Source organism: Acipenser ruthenus, chromosome 27, assembly GCF_902713425.1.
Source record: "Acipenser ruthenus chromosome 27, fAciRut3.2 maternal haplotype, whole genome shotgun sequence".
NCBI lineage: Eukaryota > Metazoa > Chordata > Actinopteri > Acipenseriformes > Acipenseridae > Acipenser > Acipenser ruthenus.
Window position 1 is genome coordinate 6,417,253 of NC_081215.1, and position 14,553 is coordinate 6,431,805.

The 14,553-nt window shown below is 39.6% G+C and overlaps 1 protein-coding gene across 8 annotated transcripts in view; it reads right to left on the reverse strand.

The window, feature by feature from the left end:
• The window catches only part of LOC117432417 (polyhomeotic-like protein 2), a 66,695-nt gene that overhangs the window by 35,748 nt on the left and 16,394 nt on the right, over nucleotides 1-14,553 (reverse strand). For 7 of the 8 annotated variants that reach the window (XM_059002683.1, XM_059002677.1, XM_059002676.1 and 4 more), the window contains exon 3: nucleotides 1,946-2,175. In XM_059002683.1, coding sequence (XP_058858666.1) covers nucleotides 1,946-2,110 — 165 coding nt within the window. In that variant the 5' untranslated portion in view covers nucleotides 2,111-2,175. Of the gene's footprint in view, nucleotides 1-1,945; nucleotides 2,176-6,810; nucleotides 6,996-14,553 lie in introns of all 8 variants that reach the window. The other variant, XM_059002675.1, reaches the window with a different exon arrangement.

Here is a 14,553-nt window from a genome sequence, read left to right on the forward strand (position 1 = left end):
ATATAAAAATGTAGCGACAGGTGCAAATACTTGATAAGTTCTACTTTTTGAATTGAAAAAAGTTTTTGACTAAAGTAAACTTTTTAATATATATATATATATATATATATATATATATATATATATATATATATATATATATATATATAATATACTGTATATAGAATGTTTTAAATCATTAAGTAAGCCCTGTGTGATAACTGCTAGACTACAGTACCTGATAGACTCCAAAATGTCTCCTAATTCTTACAGTCCCTGACCCTGCAGATTAAGAGCAGGAAAATTCAACCAGGTCACCATGGTTACCAGCTCTACTCCCATTTTTGACAAGCACAGTGGGCCCTTTGATCCTGACAGAGGATCTGTTTGGATGTGTCAGTGAAAAGACTGCCTTACCCCACAACCATGGAAGAGCATGCAGCACACAGGAGAGAAGTGAACCAGCCATCAAACCTGTCTTCAAGTATACATTATCTGCAGCTGGTCTTACAGACCCTGTTTAGCACTAATCTTGGATGTTTGGTAGAAGTAACATTTGATTACACAAATGGGCTGCATAAATATTAACCTGGTCAATAGTTACACTGCTGTCCTAGTATTTTATTAGTGTGATAATGCTGTAAAATGTCTCATTAAATCTGAATGTTGGTATACTTTTCATTGCACACTAAATATTAGTAAGGTTTTTTATTTGAGTTCTGCATCCTACCAGCAGATGGCAATAGAGTTGCACATTGGTTCTTAAGTGCAATCCTGCCTCCCAACAGCAGATGGTGCTACAGTCCCCTCGTAAAGGACTTGGCATTGCATTCAAAGGGAGATTTCAAATTAGCATTATCTGTATGTTGTGCCCCATAATATTTTACTTTTTTGTTTGACATATTTAGGATTGTTATATAAACCCATGGAATGTCACCTCATAGTGGCTTCAGAACCATTATCCTCCTATACCTATTGTGTAATTCAATTGTAAGCACTTCTCCAAAGGAACCTCACTATAGAGCAAAACACCTTAATACAGTTCATATCAACTAAGGATAGCACTGAATAGTCGACTAGTCAATTAGGGAAGTGACAGTCAGTGTCAGAAACTGGTAGACGACTAATTGAACAATGTTTCTGTGTATTTAAAGTGTATACTAGTAGCAAGCTAGCATGTCCTTACTAGCCCGCTCCTTCTCCACCCTCGCCCCGCAGTGGTGGAACGACCTTCCTACGGATGTCAGGACTGCCCTGTCCCTGACCACCGGCGCCTCCTCAAGACACACCTCTTCAGACAACACCTGTAAAACTCAACTCTTCCCTTCTCCGCCTTTAATGCACTTTAATTTGCACTTATATGCTCCCTATTTTACTGTATTTAATCCTGCACTTAACCCAATCTGTAGTATTTTGTATTTCACTTGCACTCGTATCTAACCGTGATGTAACTATCAACACTGTTATCTGCTCTTGAATTGCCCCGATATCAAATCTGTGTTTGGAATTTGCTCTTATTAGGACTGCAGTCATTGTATTTTGTATCTTGCTCTTAATTGTACTGTAATTCTTGATATATATTTTATTTTGTATACAACTGTGAGTTGCCCTGGGTAAGGGCGTCTGCTAAGAAATAAATAATAATAATGTCATTATTGTAATTGTATGCATCTTTTTAAAATGAAGCAGAAAGCAGCGATGACGTGTGTGGTGTCAGATGTTGTTGCAAGTCCAGTTGAGGTTGCAACCCTTTACATATAAACAACATTGTAAAACATTAATAAATAGTTCAAAACAAATCCCAAGCCGGTTTAAAATACAGTGCACAAACAGCAACGTGTTTCAAAACTGGATGCACACAAATAGAGCACCAGACATTATCAAATAGTCTAGTTGACTATTTCTACTTTTATTCAACTCGGACAAATAAGTAATCGTTCTATCCCTAATATCAACCATAGCTTACCTGGACTGTCTGTCTGTCTGGGATCCCGCTGTACACAGATATCTGAGGCACTGGCTGCCTCCCACTGCTGGAGCTGCTGCTGGTAACAGTGCTGCTGGTGGTGGGGGTGGTGGTGCTGCTGCTGCTGCTGGAGCCTGAGGTAGGGGGCACATGTTCATTCTCCATGACTCCCTCAGTGTCTGTGATCACCCGCCAGCCAACACTCACTCTACAGATAGACAGACCTTAACCTGGAAACAAACAGGAGATCAATATTAGTTCTGGTAATGAAATCGCATTGAAATGGCTCTACACATAAAGTCACTGTCTCAAAAGCGACTTCTCCGTTTCTATGCCCCTTTTTCAGTTCATGGCCTGGGTCATTTCACCTCAGCAGGGTCTTTTGGGTAAAAGCATTTCACTAGCTGAAAGCATGTCACTGGCTGAAAGCATGTCAGTCAACAGGGGAAGCAGCTGGTTGGTTTATAATAGTAAATAAGCCATTAAGGGGTGGGGACAATTTCACCCTCCAGGGGAAATGACCAAGCAAGTGCACTACTAACTGAAAGCATGGATTGCCAATAGAGATTTCTTCAACCAGGTACAGCACCATATCAAATGTTTTCAAATAAAAAAATACAGTGCTTTCAGAGGCAGCAACCATGATTGAACAAGTACATTAGTTAGTAAGCCTAGTAAAAAAAAAAAAAATCTAGGCAGGAACAGCAATAGGATATCAAACTACTACTTTTTTTTGTTAAAGTAATATTAATATATTTCTCATTTGAAAATATATTGAATGCTAGTAACTACAAATAGTAAAAGTATTTTAGAATTATTAAGAGTCACAGTCAACTGCAGTTGGTGTGTGGTGTAGACAGGATGCTAGGGGACTGTTTTTTTCAAGCGGTTGCTCAAGACATCCAGCAAAGATTGTCAGTGTGGGAACCAACCGCCATTTATTAAACAGGGCTACAGAAGGCCCACAGGTCCTGGGTTCAAAGATGGCAGTCTCTACGATTCCTTTATAAAACCAGCCAACTTTCAGGCAAATCTTTCCAGCAACGTTTCAAGTAACTCGTTGCCAGGGACATTTTCAAGCAATTTACTCTAAATCAATATTGTTGAGATGCTATTGCTATTCACATGGCAAACATTTTAACATACAAAAGGTTGCCTCAAGTGTTTAGAGGCTGGAGTCTAACTCACATTGGGAGTAACATATTTTCTATAGCAATACATGTATTTAGAGATACATTTCAATTGTATTAATACAAAAGACTGCCCTGAAAATATGTGTTAACTGTTGAAAAAATGTTTCCTAATTAACATTTGTTTGTTGTAGTTATTGGCCCACATCTTGTTGTGTCTTCCATAAAGGTGACCCATTAATACAGAGCTGCCTGTGAGATAGAGAGGGAGAGTGACCCATCAGTACTGAGCTGTCCTGTGAGACGGAGAGGGAGAGTGTCCCATCAATACTGAGCTGTCCTGTGAGACGGAGAGGGAGAGTGTCCCATCAATACTGAGCTGTCCTGTGAGACGGAGAGGGAGAGTGACCCATCAATACTGAGCTGTCCTGTGAGACGGAGAAGGAGTGACCCATCAATATGGAGCTGTCCTGTGAGACAGAGAGGGTGAGTGTGCCTGGGGCAGGGGGAAGCTATTAGAGCACTCGAGAGGCCTGTCTGACTCCTAGGCCTCTCCCCCTATCAAACAACACCAGGGGGCTTCCTGATCAGATAACCCCAGCCACCTCTCTGCTTCCTTGGGAAGACCTGTCCCAGCTGGGCTTGTCTGCTGTCCTACTGCCCTCCCAGACCCACCCTCACTTCCAGACACTTACACAGAGACAACATTTGAAGGGTCGTATTCAGTAAAGGGTTATAATAGAAAACTAAACAAAAATACACTCTTTCTGGTCACCTGAGTAGCCCAAATGGACTTTTATACAGATTGATCTTTTAACTTTTTTTTTTTTTCTTTAGCAGTCAATTTAGGAAAATGTTGATGACAAACAAAATCCTTACAAAACATATTTTAGAAAACATATTTCTGACAATATGATTTGTAATATTGCCATTTCTTACTCCTGTTGTAAGAGATCAGGATTTGACAGCACTGCTTTTTAAACTGATACAGCACAGAACCACATTTGAATTGAACGTTATAGCTGGCGTTTAAGAACACGCTGTTGTTTTTATAACATGGCTTATTGATGTTGCCTTTATTCACACACCCTGGTTGATTATTCAACTGGAGCACTGCTTTTATTTTACAGAACCGTGCAAAAATATAAAAGCGTAAAAAACAAACAAAAAAAAACAGGCGCCATGAACGCTAACCTCACGGATAATGGTTGGCACAATGAGTTTGTTAGTCAGTGACCTGTGACTTGTGAATAAACAAGAGAAAAACCCTGCCGATAATGTTTAAAAAGAAAACGCAAGAATACGTGGAGATTTAGGAGGGAGCAACAGAACAGGTCCCCACAATCTGTGTTTAAAACAAGACATTTACTGTGCCAGATGAAAAAAAAAAATTGTGAGCTCTGCTATTTAGACCGTTTACATTTATCCCATTTACAAGGGCATGACAATTACTGGTACATTATCATGAAAGAAGTGAAAATATCTCTGTTTAACCTGAATGACCCGTAGTAAAAAAAAATAACAGCATGTTTCTGACACTTGTTCGCAGTTTGAAATTGTTGAACTTTCTAGGGGAAGTCTGCGTTTATCTAATAATTAGTTTCCAGTACCTCCTCCTTCCCATTAAAAACCTCTAAAGGACCTCTTCTGTTCCTCTTTGACCTTTAACCCCGCCACCTTGCAGGGCCTTCGCCGGGGCCAAAGGAAACCGCGTCAGGTTACTAACAAATTGGCATCAAAAAGGTAATTCAAGGGAACATGAGCCATTTAACATTGAACAGACACATTTGTCTGTTTTTAGGTGACAATGCAGGTAACTAAAGCCCGCTTTATGTACAGTACTCCCAAGCTTCACATTTAAATAGCATGCGCTCAAGGAGTTTCTTCTGTACAATGATGTGATTCAAATAAAAACACAGAGCTTGTCCAATAACTTCTACTGCTGTAAGAATAGTAGCAGGGGCAGAGATATTAGGAGTGACGTAGAGACCGTTTGAACATCTCTCTGCTGAAACTAAATTTGGCAAACAGAGAAAATCAATATACAAACTGAACATGGAATGCTTGCTTTCAAGCTTACTTCATTTATTCAAAGCAAAATGCAAAGAAGACAAAATCCCAGGACAACTAGGTAAACAGAAGCTCAAGAGAGATGCTTTAGTGAAAATCAGACATAATTGTTGGACACTGCAGTTATATCTGTCCGTCTGCCTGGGTTATTTTTTCTGTATATTAAAAATGCCGAAAGGATGTTTGAACAGATGCCAAAGGGATTCTTTTCACATTCCAAATTCATGCCAGGGAAATGAAATTCTCTTGCATGTAAGAAAATGGGTGAATAAAAACAGTGACATATTTCAAATGTAACGGAATTCCTCCACTTTGGGGTGCTGAAAACAAGCGCAAATACCATCAGGACTTTTAAGTGGAGCTGCGAGGACTGCTTGTATACAAAGGGTGCTATAAAAATAAAAGAGTAAAGCCTTATTTTATTTGTTGTTTGTATCAGATGGCTTGTACCAGATCTGATGGAAATGACCTTATGATTAGCTATAGTTTAATAACTAGGGTACTGTCAGTGAGCTGCTATCTCATGCAGTAGATATGGGCAGCAGTGTGGAGTAGTGGTTAGGGCTCTGGACTCTTGACCAGAGGGTTGTGGGTTCAATCCCAGATGTACCCTTGAGCAAGGTACTTTACCTAGATTGCTCCAGTAAAAACCTAACTGTATAAATGGGTAATTGTATGTAAAAATAATGTGATATATTGTAACAGTTGTAAGTCGCCCTGGATAAGGGCGTCTGCTAAGAAATAAATAATAATAATAGATATCAGCCGGGATCATGCAACACTCTGTACAATATCCCTAATTGGTATGGTATATTGTGGCAGGTATTTCTGTTGTCTAAAGTAGACACCTTCCATAACTCATACTGCAGGAGGTCTTCCATTTGGGAAAGTGTGCGAGATACAATCAAAGCAAAATGAATCCTTGCTTTTGCAGAGATTATATAATCAAGACTCAGGGATTTACACTCCCCATCCAGAGTTACACAAGTAAACCAGTACAAAGTTCAGAAGCTCTCCTCAGAGCAGAGGCTGCATAAATATCTGACAGTGCCAGATGTCATCTTTGTAGGGGGGGGGGGGTGGCAGGTTAAGAATCACTAAATAATGGTGACCGCCCACTTTTTAAATCATTCCACAACAGTACATGGATTTTGCTGCACGTGTTTTAAAATCCAGATATGGTACCATCACTCTTTAAGTCAACAGTCGCTACCATGAACTTAAACAAAATATTCACATTTAATCAAGAAATACGTATTTATAATATGCTCTTGAGTATCTTCCGAACAATGATGACATTCAAATAAAAACACAGAGCTTGTCCAATGACTTCTACTGCTGTAAGACTAGTAGCAGGGGCAGAGATATTAGGAGTGACGTAGAGACCGTCTGAATGTCTCTCTGCTGAAACTAAATTTGGCAAATAGAGAAAATCAATATACAAACAGAACAAGGAATGCTTGCTTTCATTCTTACCTATTTAAAGCAAAATGTAAACATGGCTAAATCCCAGGACAATTAGGTAAACAGAAGCTCGCGAAAGGTAGTTTAGTGAAAATTGGATATAATTGTTGGAGACGGCAGCTATATCTGTCTGTCTGCCTGGGTTACTTAACATGACATGCAAGCTTAATTAAACAGAGACGCATAGATTGAGTTACTTACTCAGATTCAAAGGTAGTTCCCCACTGTATCACTCTCCCTTCCATAGAAAGATCAAGAACTACCACTTTACACTTTGCTACAAACTGCTTCCCATTCACAGCTGGGCCCGGCTCCTCCCAGAACGTGAGCTCGGGGGTTATTGCTCTCATTAAGCAAATACACTTCAAAGGCAGCCCTGCCTCCTGCTGGATATTTCAGAAGAGAAAAGGGAGAGGGGGTTATGCAGGACTTCCCTGACCCACATGCCAAACAACTAGATTATTCTCCGCGCAGCTCAGGACTTGACTAACCACCAAACCCCCCTCCCTTCACACTCCAGCAACCCAACCAAATGTGCATTACTGAGGTTCAGCTCCTAATTGATTGTGTGAAAGGGACTTCCACCTGCCAGGCTATTGTGTTGCACAAACACACACCCTAACCAGTAGCTAGGTTAGGGATGGGCAAACTTTTCAACAATGTGGGACACATGGTCAATTTCTTCATCTGCAACTTCAATGATTCATGAATTCTTGAAGTTACCCTTGTCACTTTTTCTATGTTTCAGTACTGGAAATTGACACGCTTATTATTATTATTATTATTATTTTTTTTATATATATAAAAATATATTCACATGCATTCTGAAATATTCAGTCTATGTGTTGGATAATATATTGAGATATATTTTGAAAGAAAAAAAAGGTTTTCCTAAATATATATTCAAAATATGTGTTAATAATCAAAAGTGGCACATTTAATATACTGAAATATTTATATTTTGAATGTTTCTTATACATACAATTACCTTCTCGTAAATATATAAAAGGCTGCAATGCAAGTAACATTTTAATTATTATTATTATTATTATTTATTTCTTAGCAGACGCCCTTATCCAGGAAGTGTCTTGAATTATACAGTTGAAGTTTATATATACAGTACACAAATAATGTAGTTTATGTAATATTCAATATTAATCTATTTATTATATATAATGCTAAATATATATCCATCTGAAAATTCTTTGTATGAGATAGTTTCGAGCAGCTTGTATGAGATGGAAATGACATCACATTAAAATGAGCTATACTGTTCAATTATTGTTATTTAACTATATTTTAGACACTTGTAGGTACCGATTCTGACCTCTGGTGTAGCTGATATCAATTTGTATCGCACAGCACCCTAGAACATATTACACAACACACACACACGCACACACACACACACACACACACACACACATGCTGTCAAGCTACAGGTATTTATATAGCAAGTTTTAGGGGTTATTAAATCATGGGAAAAAAATATAGTACACTACAGCAAGAAGACCTGAGCTAGTTAATTCAGAAGACTGCAGCTTGGGAGGCCCCACAATTCAACCCTGCTACAGTACAACATACTGTATATGAACTATGGATATTAAAATGTAGGGATAGTAAATACATTTTTAATCGACACAGTAAATATGGTATAGTATGTATGAAAATATCTTAACAGTTACTCTCCAAAGCATGTTGTGCTAAATGCATATACTGAATAATTAAAAACAATAGGGTACCCATGGGGCAACAACAGTGCAGTTAATGTATCCAAAAATTCTCTTCAAGAAAGAGAAGGAATAATGAATAAATATGGGGCTCTTCCCGTCTCTTCATTAGACACAAGCCTCCCCCAGAAGGCTTTGAGAGGCACACGCACGGCACATTGTCTCCACTCAATTGCCTCTTTCCCCTTGAGCAGACGCCAACCAGGCAGTGCTCAGCCGACCATGAAACATGCTGATCCTGCTTGCTGCAGCTGGAACCCCATTAGTATCTAAGTGTTATCTTCATCTCCCTTCTCCCTGCCCCGCTCTTTGTAGTGTCTGTTTAAACTGTGCGGGCTGAGCTGTCCCAAGCATCCCTCTTATTAACGGCTATCTGACTGACTGGCAGCATTAGGAGCTGCTTTGAAGCCCTGGTACTGAATGAGGTGCATGCGGTCATGTCGGACAGGTTTTGGCACGCTTCGATATGCCTGCTTCTCCTTCACACCTGGCTGCTCAATGGCTAATCCAAGGCTTCTGATCCAGGTGAAGCTTGAAGCTGCAGTGACTGCATGTTTAAATGGCTCAGTGATATATTTTCAGACCATGTGGCAGTGAGATCAGACAGTAAAAATGTACACAGTTAAGCACTGCATTGCCTGCAGATTACGAGACCTTGCGGACCAGTCTCTGACTGTAACCAGTGTAACGGGCTGTGTTGTGTGATGTACTGCTTGTTATGGGTGGGATGAGGTTAAAAGCTCTATAGCTGCTCAAAGGAGTCTTGTGCTATCCTTGGGTGCACCTGCACATCATTTAGACACAGCATTCATTTTTATTCAAACATGGTGGTTTTCAGTTCAAACGCAGACTTAAAGAAATGGACCGAGCATCTAAACACTGAGAGCCTGCCAGCAAAGGGGCCCCCTGAGCAGAGAGCAGATGGAAACAACATGCAGTTCCTAATGACCAGGGCAGGGGATGGATCCAGAGGTGAGAACAGGCTTCGTATCACAGAGACACAAAGTTGCTGGCCAGGCAGCCTGTTCTGCACACTTTAGACTGTATTCCATGGGCTATGATAACCTTATGACAGTGGCACTTTTAGGTGCAGTCGAACAACGTGCTGCAGTAAGACCATGGCTTTACTAAGCATTGGCCAGACAATTACCATTACCAAATTCTTTGTCAGTGCAGTAGCACTACTGTATCAACACAATGGGTCTGTACTAAGAGGCAACAGTAGGGCAGGTACTGTCCACTGGTATTGGTAGAATGGTATTAGAATGATTGTCATATTTTTACATATCAGTGGTGAAGCATTACACACCGATAATCCACTGCAGTGCCGTGGAACTGTATCACTGTGTACTACAGTACTGGAACCAATGTGTACATACCAAATCCATTGTCTTGTGCGGTTTTTAAATCTTTTCTGTAACAGTCTGTTTTACACAAAGCTATGCTGCACTGGTTGACATTTACATTTTGTGAGGGTGGATTAGAATGGTATATTCTATCACTCAGTAGTCAGCAAGGTGTATGAAGACCATATGCATGCAGTAATTACAAAAGGGCTGCATAATATTACCACTGTCATGGCACGGTGTATGAATTATTCACTGTGCAGATGACACTGTCACAATCATGTACATATATAGGCATATTTTGGTATAATATATGAAAGGCATCGTTCATACTACTGTATATCTGTACATGTAACGTCTGTCAGCCTGCCCATGGTTGCACATTTTGTTTTTATTTTATTACGAAAGCATTCTAAAATGCTGCTTTGGTCTTCCACAGATATGAATCTTTGTTTGTTTGCTTTGCCACAGGATAGAAGCCGTGCCATTATCACAAACATGTAGACGCTTGTCATTTTTGTCACCCTTGCACAAGTGTTAAAAAACACACTCACGTGGGTGAGAGTAGGGAGTGTGGCTGTAACAAAGCTACGTGTAACTGTGATAATTTAAAAAGCTAATCAAGCTTATCAATTGGATCAGAAATATTGATTCTCCCGGACTATGGACTAAAACACAGGAGGAGATTGCTTCACCCAGAGTCACACTCGGATTGGAAGCCTTCGGAGTGATAAGTAATAACAATGATTTAGTGTTTTCCTTTTTCTTGGCTGGCTTGTGGTTGTTTTCATGAATATTTTCATTGTGAAAATAAGTTTGTTTGTGTTGTGGAAATAATTTAAAAAGCGTGTGAGGAATTTAAAACATACAAAAACATACAAAAATAAACATTGTTTTTGAAGAACGCAACTGAGACGAGTTGTTGATATTTCCATTTGTGGATTTGGTGTTTTTGTCTGGCAGTAAATCATTTGTGTGTTTGAAGACTGGGAAGAGATGAAAGCTTAATTCATCTGTTGGAAATGGCCAACATGACAAAGAGCAAACAGTCCAAATATTTATTGAAACATGATCCGTTACAAAATCTCCAGTGTAAAAAGAGCCTAAATGAATTGAAGGGCAGCAAACAGCATGGTGCTAATCGCTCTGAGGCCTCAAACCGTATAAAACTGGGCCTAGGGAGGTCACCTTAACCAAGGCCTTTCAATGTAATTCAGCCCTGAAACAGAATCCTCAGTGTTGAGCTAATGTTGATAGTGCATTTACCACATCTATAGAGTTTGCACTTTTCCTGACTTGCGTTGCTATGGCGATGCTGCAGGAAGTTTTGATTTATTAGTAAGCAAGCTCTGTGAGAAGGATGTTTTAATTCCTTTCATCTGGGCTCCTGTAGCTTCTTGTGCTGTGGATAGGGTTGGGTTGTTTTCCCCTTCTGCATTTTATTTCCTCTCACTGCATCCTAAATCTGTTCTTTGTAAACAGGATACGACACAAGCTTCATCAGCTGGAATGCTGTTGCAGAGTGTTTTGCCCAGACGTGCGGGGGGGGGGGGGTTCGAGGTATCCCTCTTCCTCGAGAGAGAATTTTGGACAATGATTATTCTGACCTAAATTATTCAAATCTGCATTTTGAAACAATAAAAGAAAACGACAGGTTCATTTAAAATGATATAATTTGCAACTTCAGTTAAGAACCAGTCAATGAATGGAGTGTACTTACAATCATAAGTTGGTAATGACAAACTTCAGTTTAATGTGTAGAGCTATTTTAGTGTACTTGCAATTATAATTGGAATTACTGCTGCATAATTGTAAATAATTGTAATTGAACAAAATAGGATTGTAATTGCAATTTCAGCAAACAGTTCTGCTGCAATTGTAATTATACTTATAATTGACCACAGGTCTGGTTGTAGGATAAATTGCAGACCAATGGTTTCTAATGTCGAGCCCCAGAGGATCAGGACATTGGCACCTGCTAAACTGACTGCTTACTTACTTTATATCTCTATACTTTTTATGTCCCACTGAGAAAAAAAAGTAGTATTTGAAGTTTCTCGTGGCCTGTAATAGGTTTCTGACAAGAGACCACGAATGCTGCAAAAAGGGAAAATGGTATACTATGATATTTTGACACGTGGACACTTCTAGAAATTCAGAAATAATTTCAGCCTACCTTCCTCGGCACCCCTAACATCTGTTTTCACTGTGTTTGTGGCAGCTGTATCCCCCCCCCCCCCCCCCCCAATGCAAAATTACTCCTTTGCTGTCTTTGGTGTATCTAACTCCATCCAGCCTACAATACAGAATTGCCATCCCACCACTGCTTTAGCAAACAGCCTTATTTCCTGGTGAGTATTCGGTCTCCTAGCGACAGCCAATGGGGGGGTTTCAATTCCCCCTGGCTGTATTTCATGCAGATTGGGCACCAGCCGTGCTTCAAATGAGAGGATATGAAATTAGGAAATGTGAACGGGGTGGCTTTGATGGGCTGTGTGTTTGTTCGTTTCTTAAAGGTGTAATGTGTTTTTTATTTAGGGTGGTTGTTATAAAAGGTAAAAAAAGAAAATCGCTGAACTGTTAAATGCCTGCCTTCTGATAAAGAAGAGTGCACAGATGTGGAAGAATGTATGACACAGACACAGTATTCCACTTTAGAGCTAAATTGCACTGTGAACACAATGGAAATTTATGAGCAGTGGCTAATGTACACGCACACAGAGTTGTCTCCAAGGGTGTGTGGACATCTGGCAATAAACCCAATAACAAGCCCTTTCTCCAATGTGTTGTAAATGTGGGTAAAAGCATCATGTTTCCTGACCAGATTATCTTCAACGGCAATGAAATGGGGCACTGCAGTACAACGGCAAAGCAATGGGTTCTGCACTAAGGGACAATGGCAGAACAAGGGCAGCTGCCATGGAATGAGGCTGTGGTTGGTGGAAGGGTACAGTGGTAAAGTTTTTTCTTTACCAGTGGAATTGCAATAGTTGGAACCATTGCAATACCACTGTACCATATACTAGATCAGAACCACTGTGTCTTCAGTGTGATGCGTTACTCTGTTATTAATATTATCATGTTGTTCTTATTCTGTGAACCAACTCCAAACCTAATTCAACAAACAGGCTTTAGATTAACGTATCATTTTCAGTTTCACTCATCATATCCTGGTGACTTCTTGTTCAGAAATGTACCGCTCCCTCAATAGAGCTCTCAGAATCACGTCTGAGCTCCACTAGAGTGTAACCATTAACCTGTCCCCCTATGGATACGAAACACATCAGCAAGAAATACCACTTGGGTCAGAGTGTTGCAGGACAACATGTTAATGATTCCACTGGTGTACCAGACATACTTTAAGGTTAGACATGATTCTGAAAGCTCTAGTGAAGCCCCATGTGTGCTGTAAACTTAAAAATCAACAAGGAGTGATGACTGAAACAGAAAACGATACAAAGTGAATCTGGTTGGATTACTCTGCAAGTCCATACTGATACTGAAATAAAGCTGCTCTTTAAAGACATGCCAATATGAAGATGTTCTTGTTTTCATTGAATCTAGTGGAACTTTTATTTTCATCTCTGTAGTGGAGTTTGTGCACATGGAGTCCCTTCAGTAAAGCACATGTGGCTCATGATGATCTCCTTGCCAATTCCACTGCCCACACAGACATAATACTTACATCTTTTACCCTTTAGGATTTGGTAAACAAAAGATATCCCTTTTAGACAAAAAAACTGACAGATTTAGGGTAGATTGTAAAGGAAATGAGAGTCATAAAACCTGAGCTCTCCCCCTGCTTTCTGATTTGAGGGGAAAAGAACCTGCTTCACCATCAGAATTGGCCAAAAAATATCTTGGGAACAAATGCTGACAAAAAAAAATACACTTCTTTCCCATTATGATCCTGAAATGAATTTACAAAACACTTACTCAGTTGTTTTTCACATTTGAATGTTCTTTCAACATTTAAAACAAATACTGCTTATTTTAAATAAGCAGGAGAACTGAATTTGTACTCTTACAGTAAAATAAACCTGGTAACTCAAATTACCAGTAAGAGAAATGTGTGTTATTTATTCCAGACGTCATTTATAAATTGATAGCTTTTTGATCGTCATTTTAAAAAACATCTGTTAATTTTTGCCACTGTATACCTTTCAAGCAGTGCTTGTTAGAATATTCGAACAATTTGTCCCGGCTGGCACTTGCAGAAAAGCCAAAAATTTAAATAAGTAGCTCGGTAGGTTAAGAGCACTGAAATACACCTCGCTTGTTTCTTGCTAGTTCTGTTTAACGGGTTTGTCGTTCCTTAGCACTGGGTAACACGTGCTGTAAGGACCCAGGCACACTTCGATTTCAAACTGAATGCGGTTTGATCTGATCAACGCAACTGCTGCATTTTACAGGACTTGGAGCATTTTACCCCAGGATTACCTTTAAAACTAGGTGGTTCATAAAATCTAGGTGGATTCCAGGTGCTGTTAAATGCTCTCTAAAATACAAGGGCTTGTCCTAACCCTAAGAGAGTTTGGTTAGTTTGTTTCAATGTGAAATGCAACAGAGACATTTTTTTTATAAATGAATAAAATACAGCACAGATTCGATTTTCAGATTCTACGAGAGAGAGACCCATGTACACCAAAGTGTGTGCTGCATATGGCAGGACAATAATGTATTGTCCGCTCCCTGTAGATGAGCCATTAAAAGCACGCTACTGTAACAGCAGCACAAAGGCACTCCTCAAGTGACTGAGTTTCTATTATTAAACTCCAGATGACTACCTCGACTCAGTCTCAGCAGCCTCAATGCACTCAATGTATTTCATTAGTGCGGTGGGGTAATATTGTATTGATTGGGGGCAG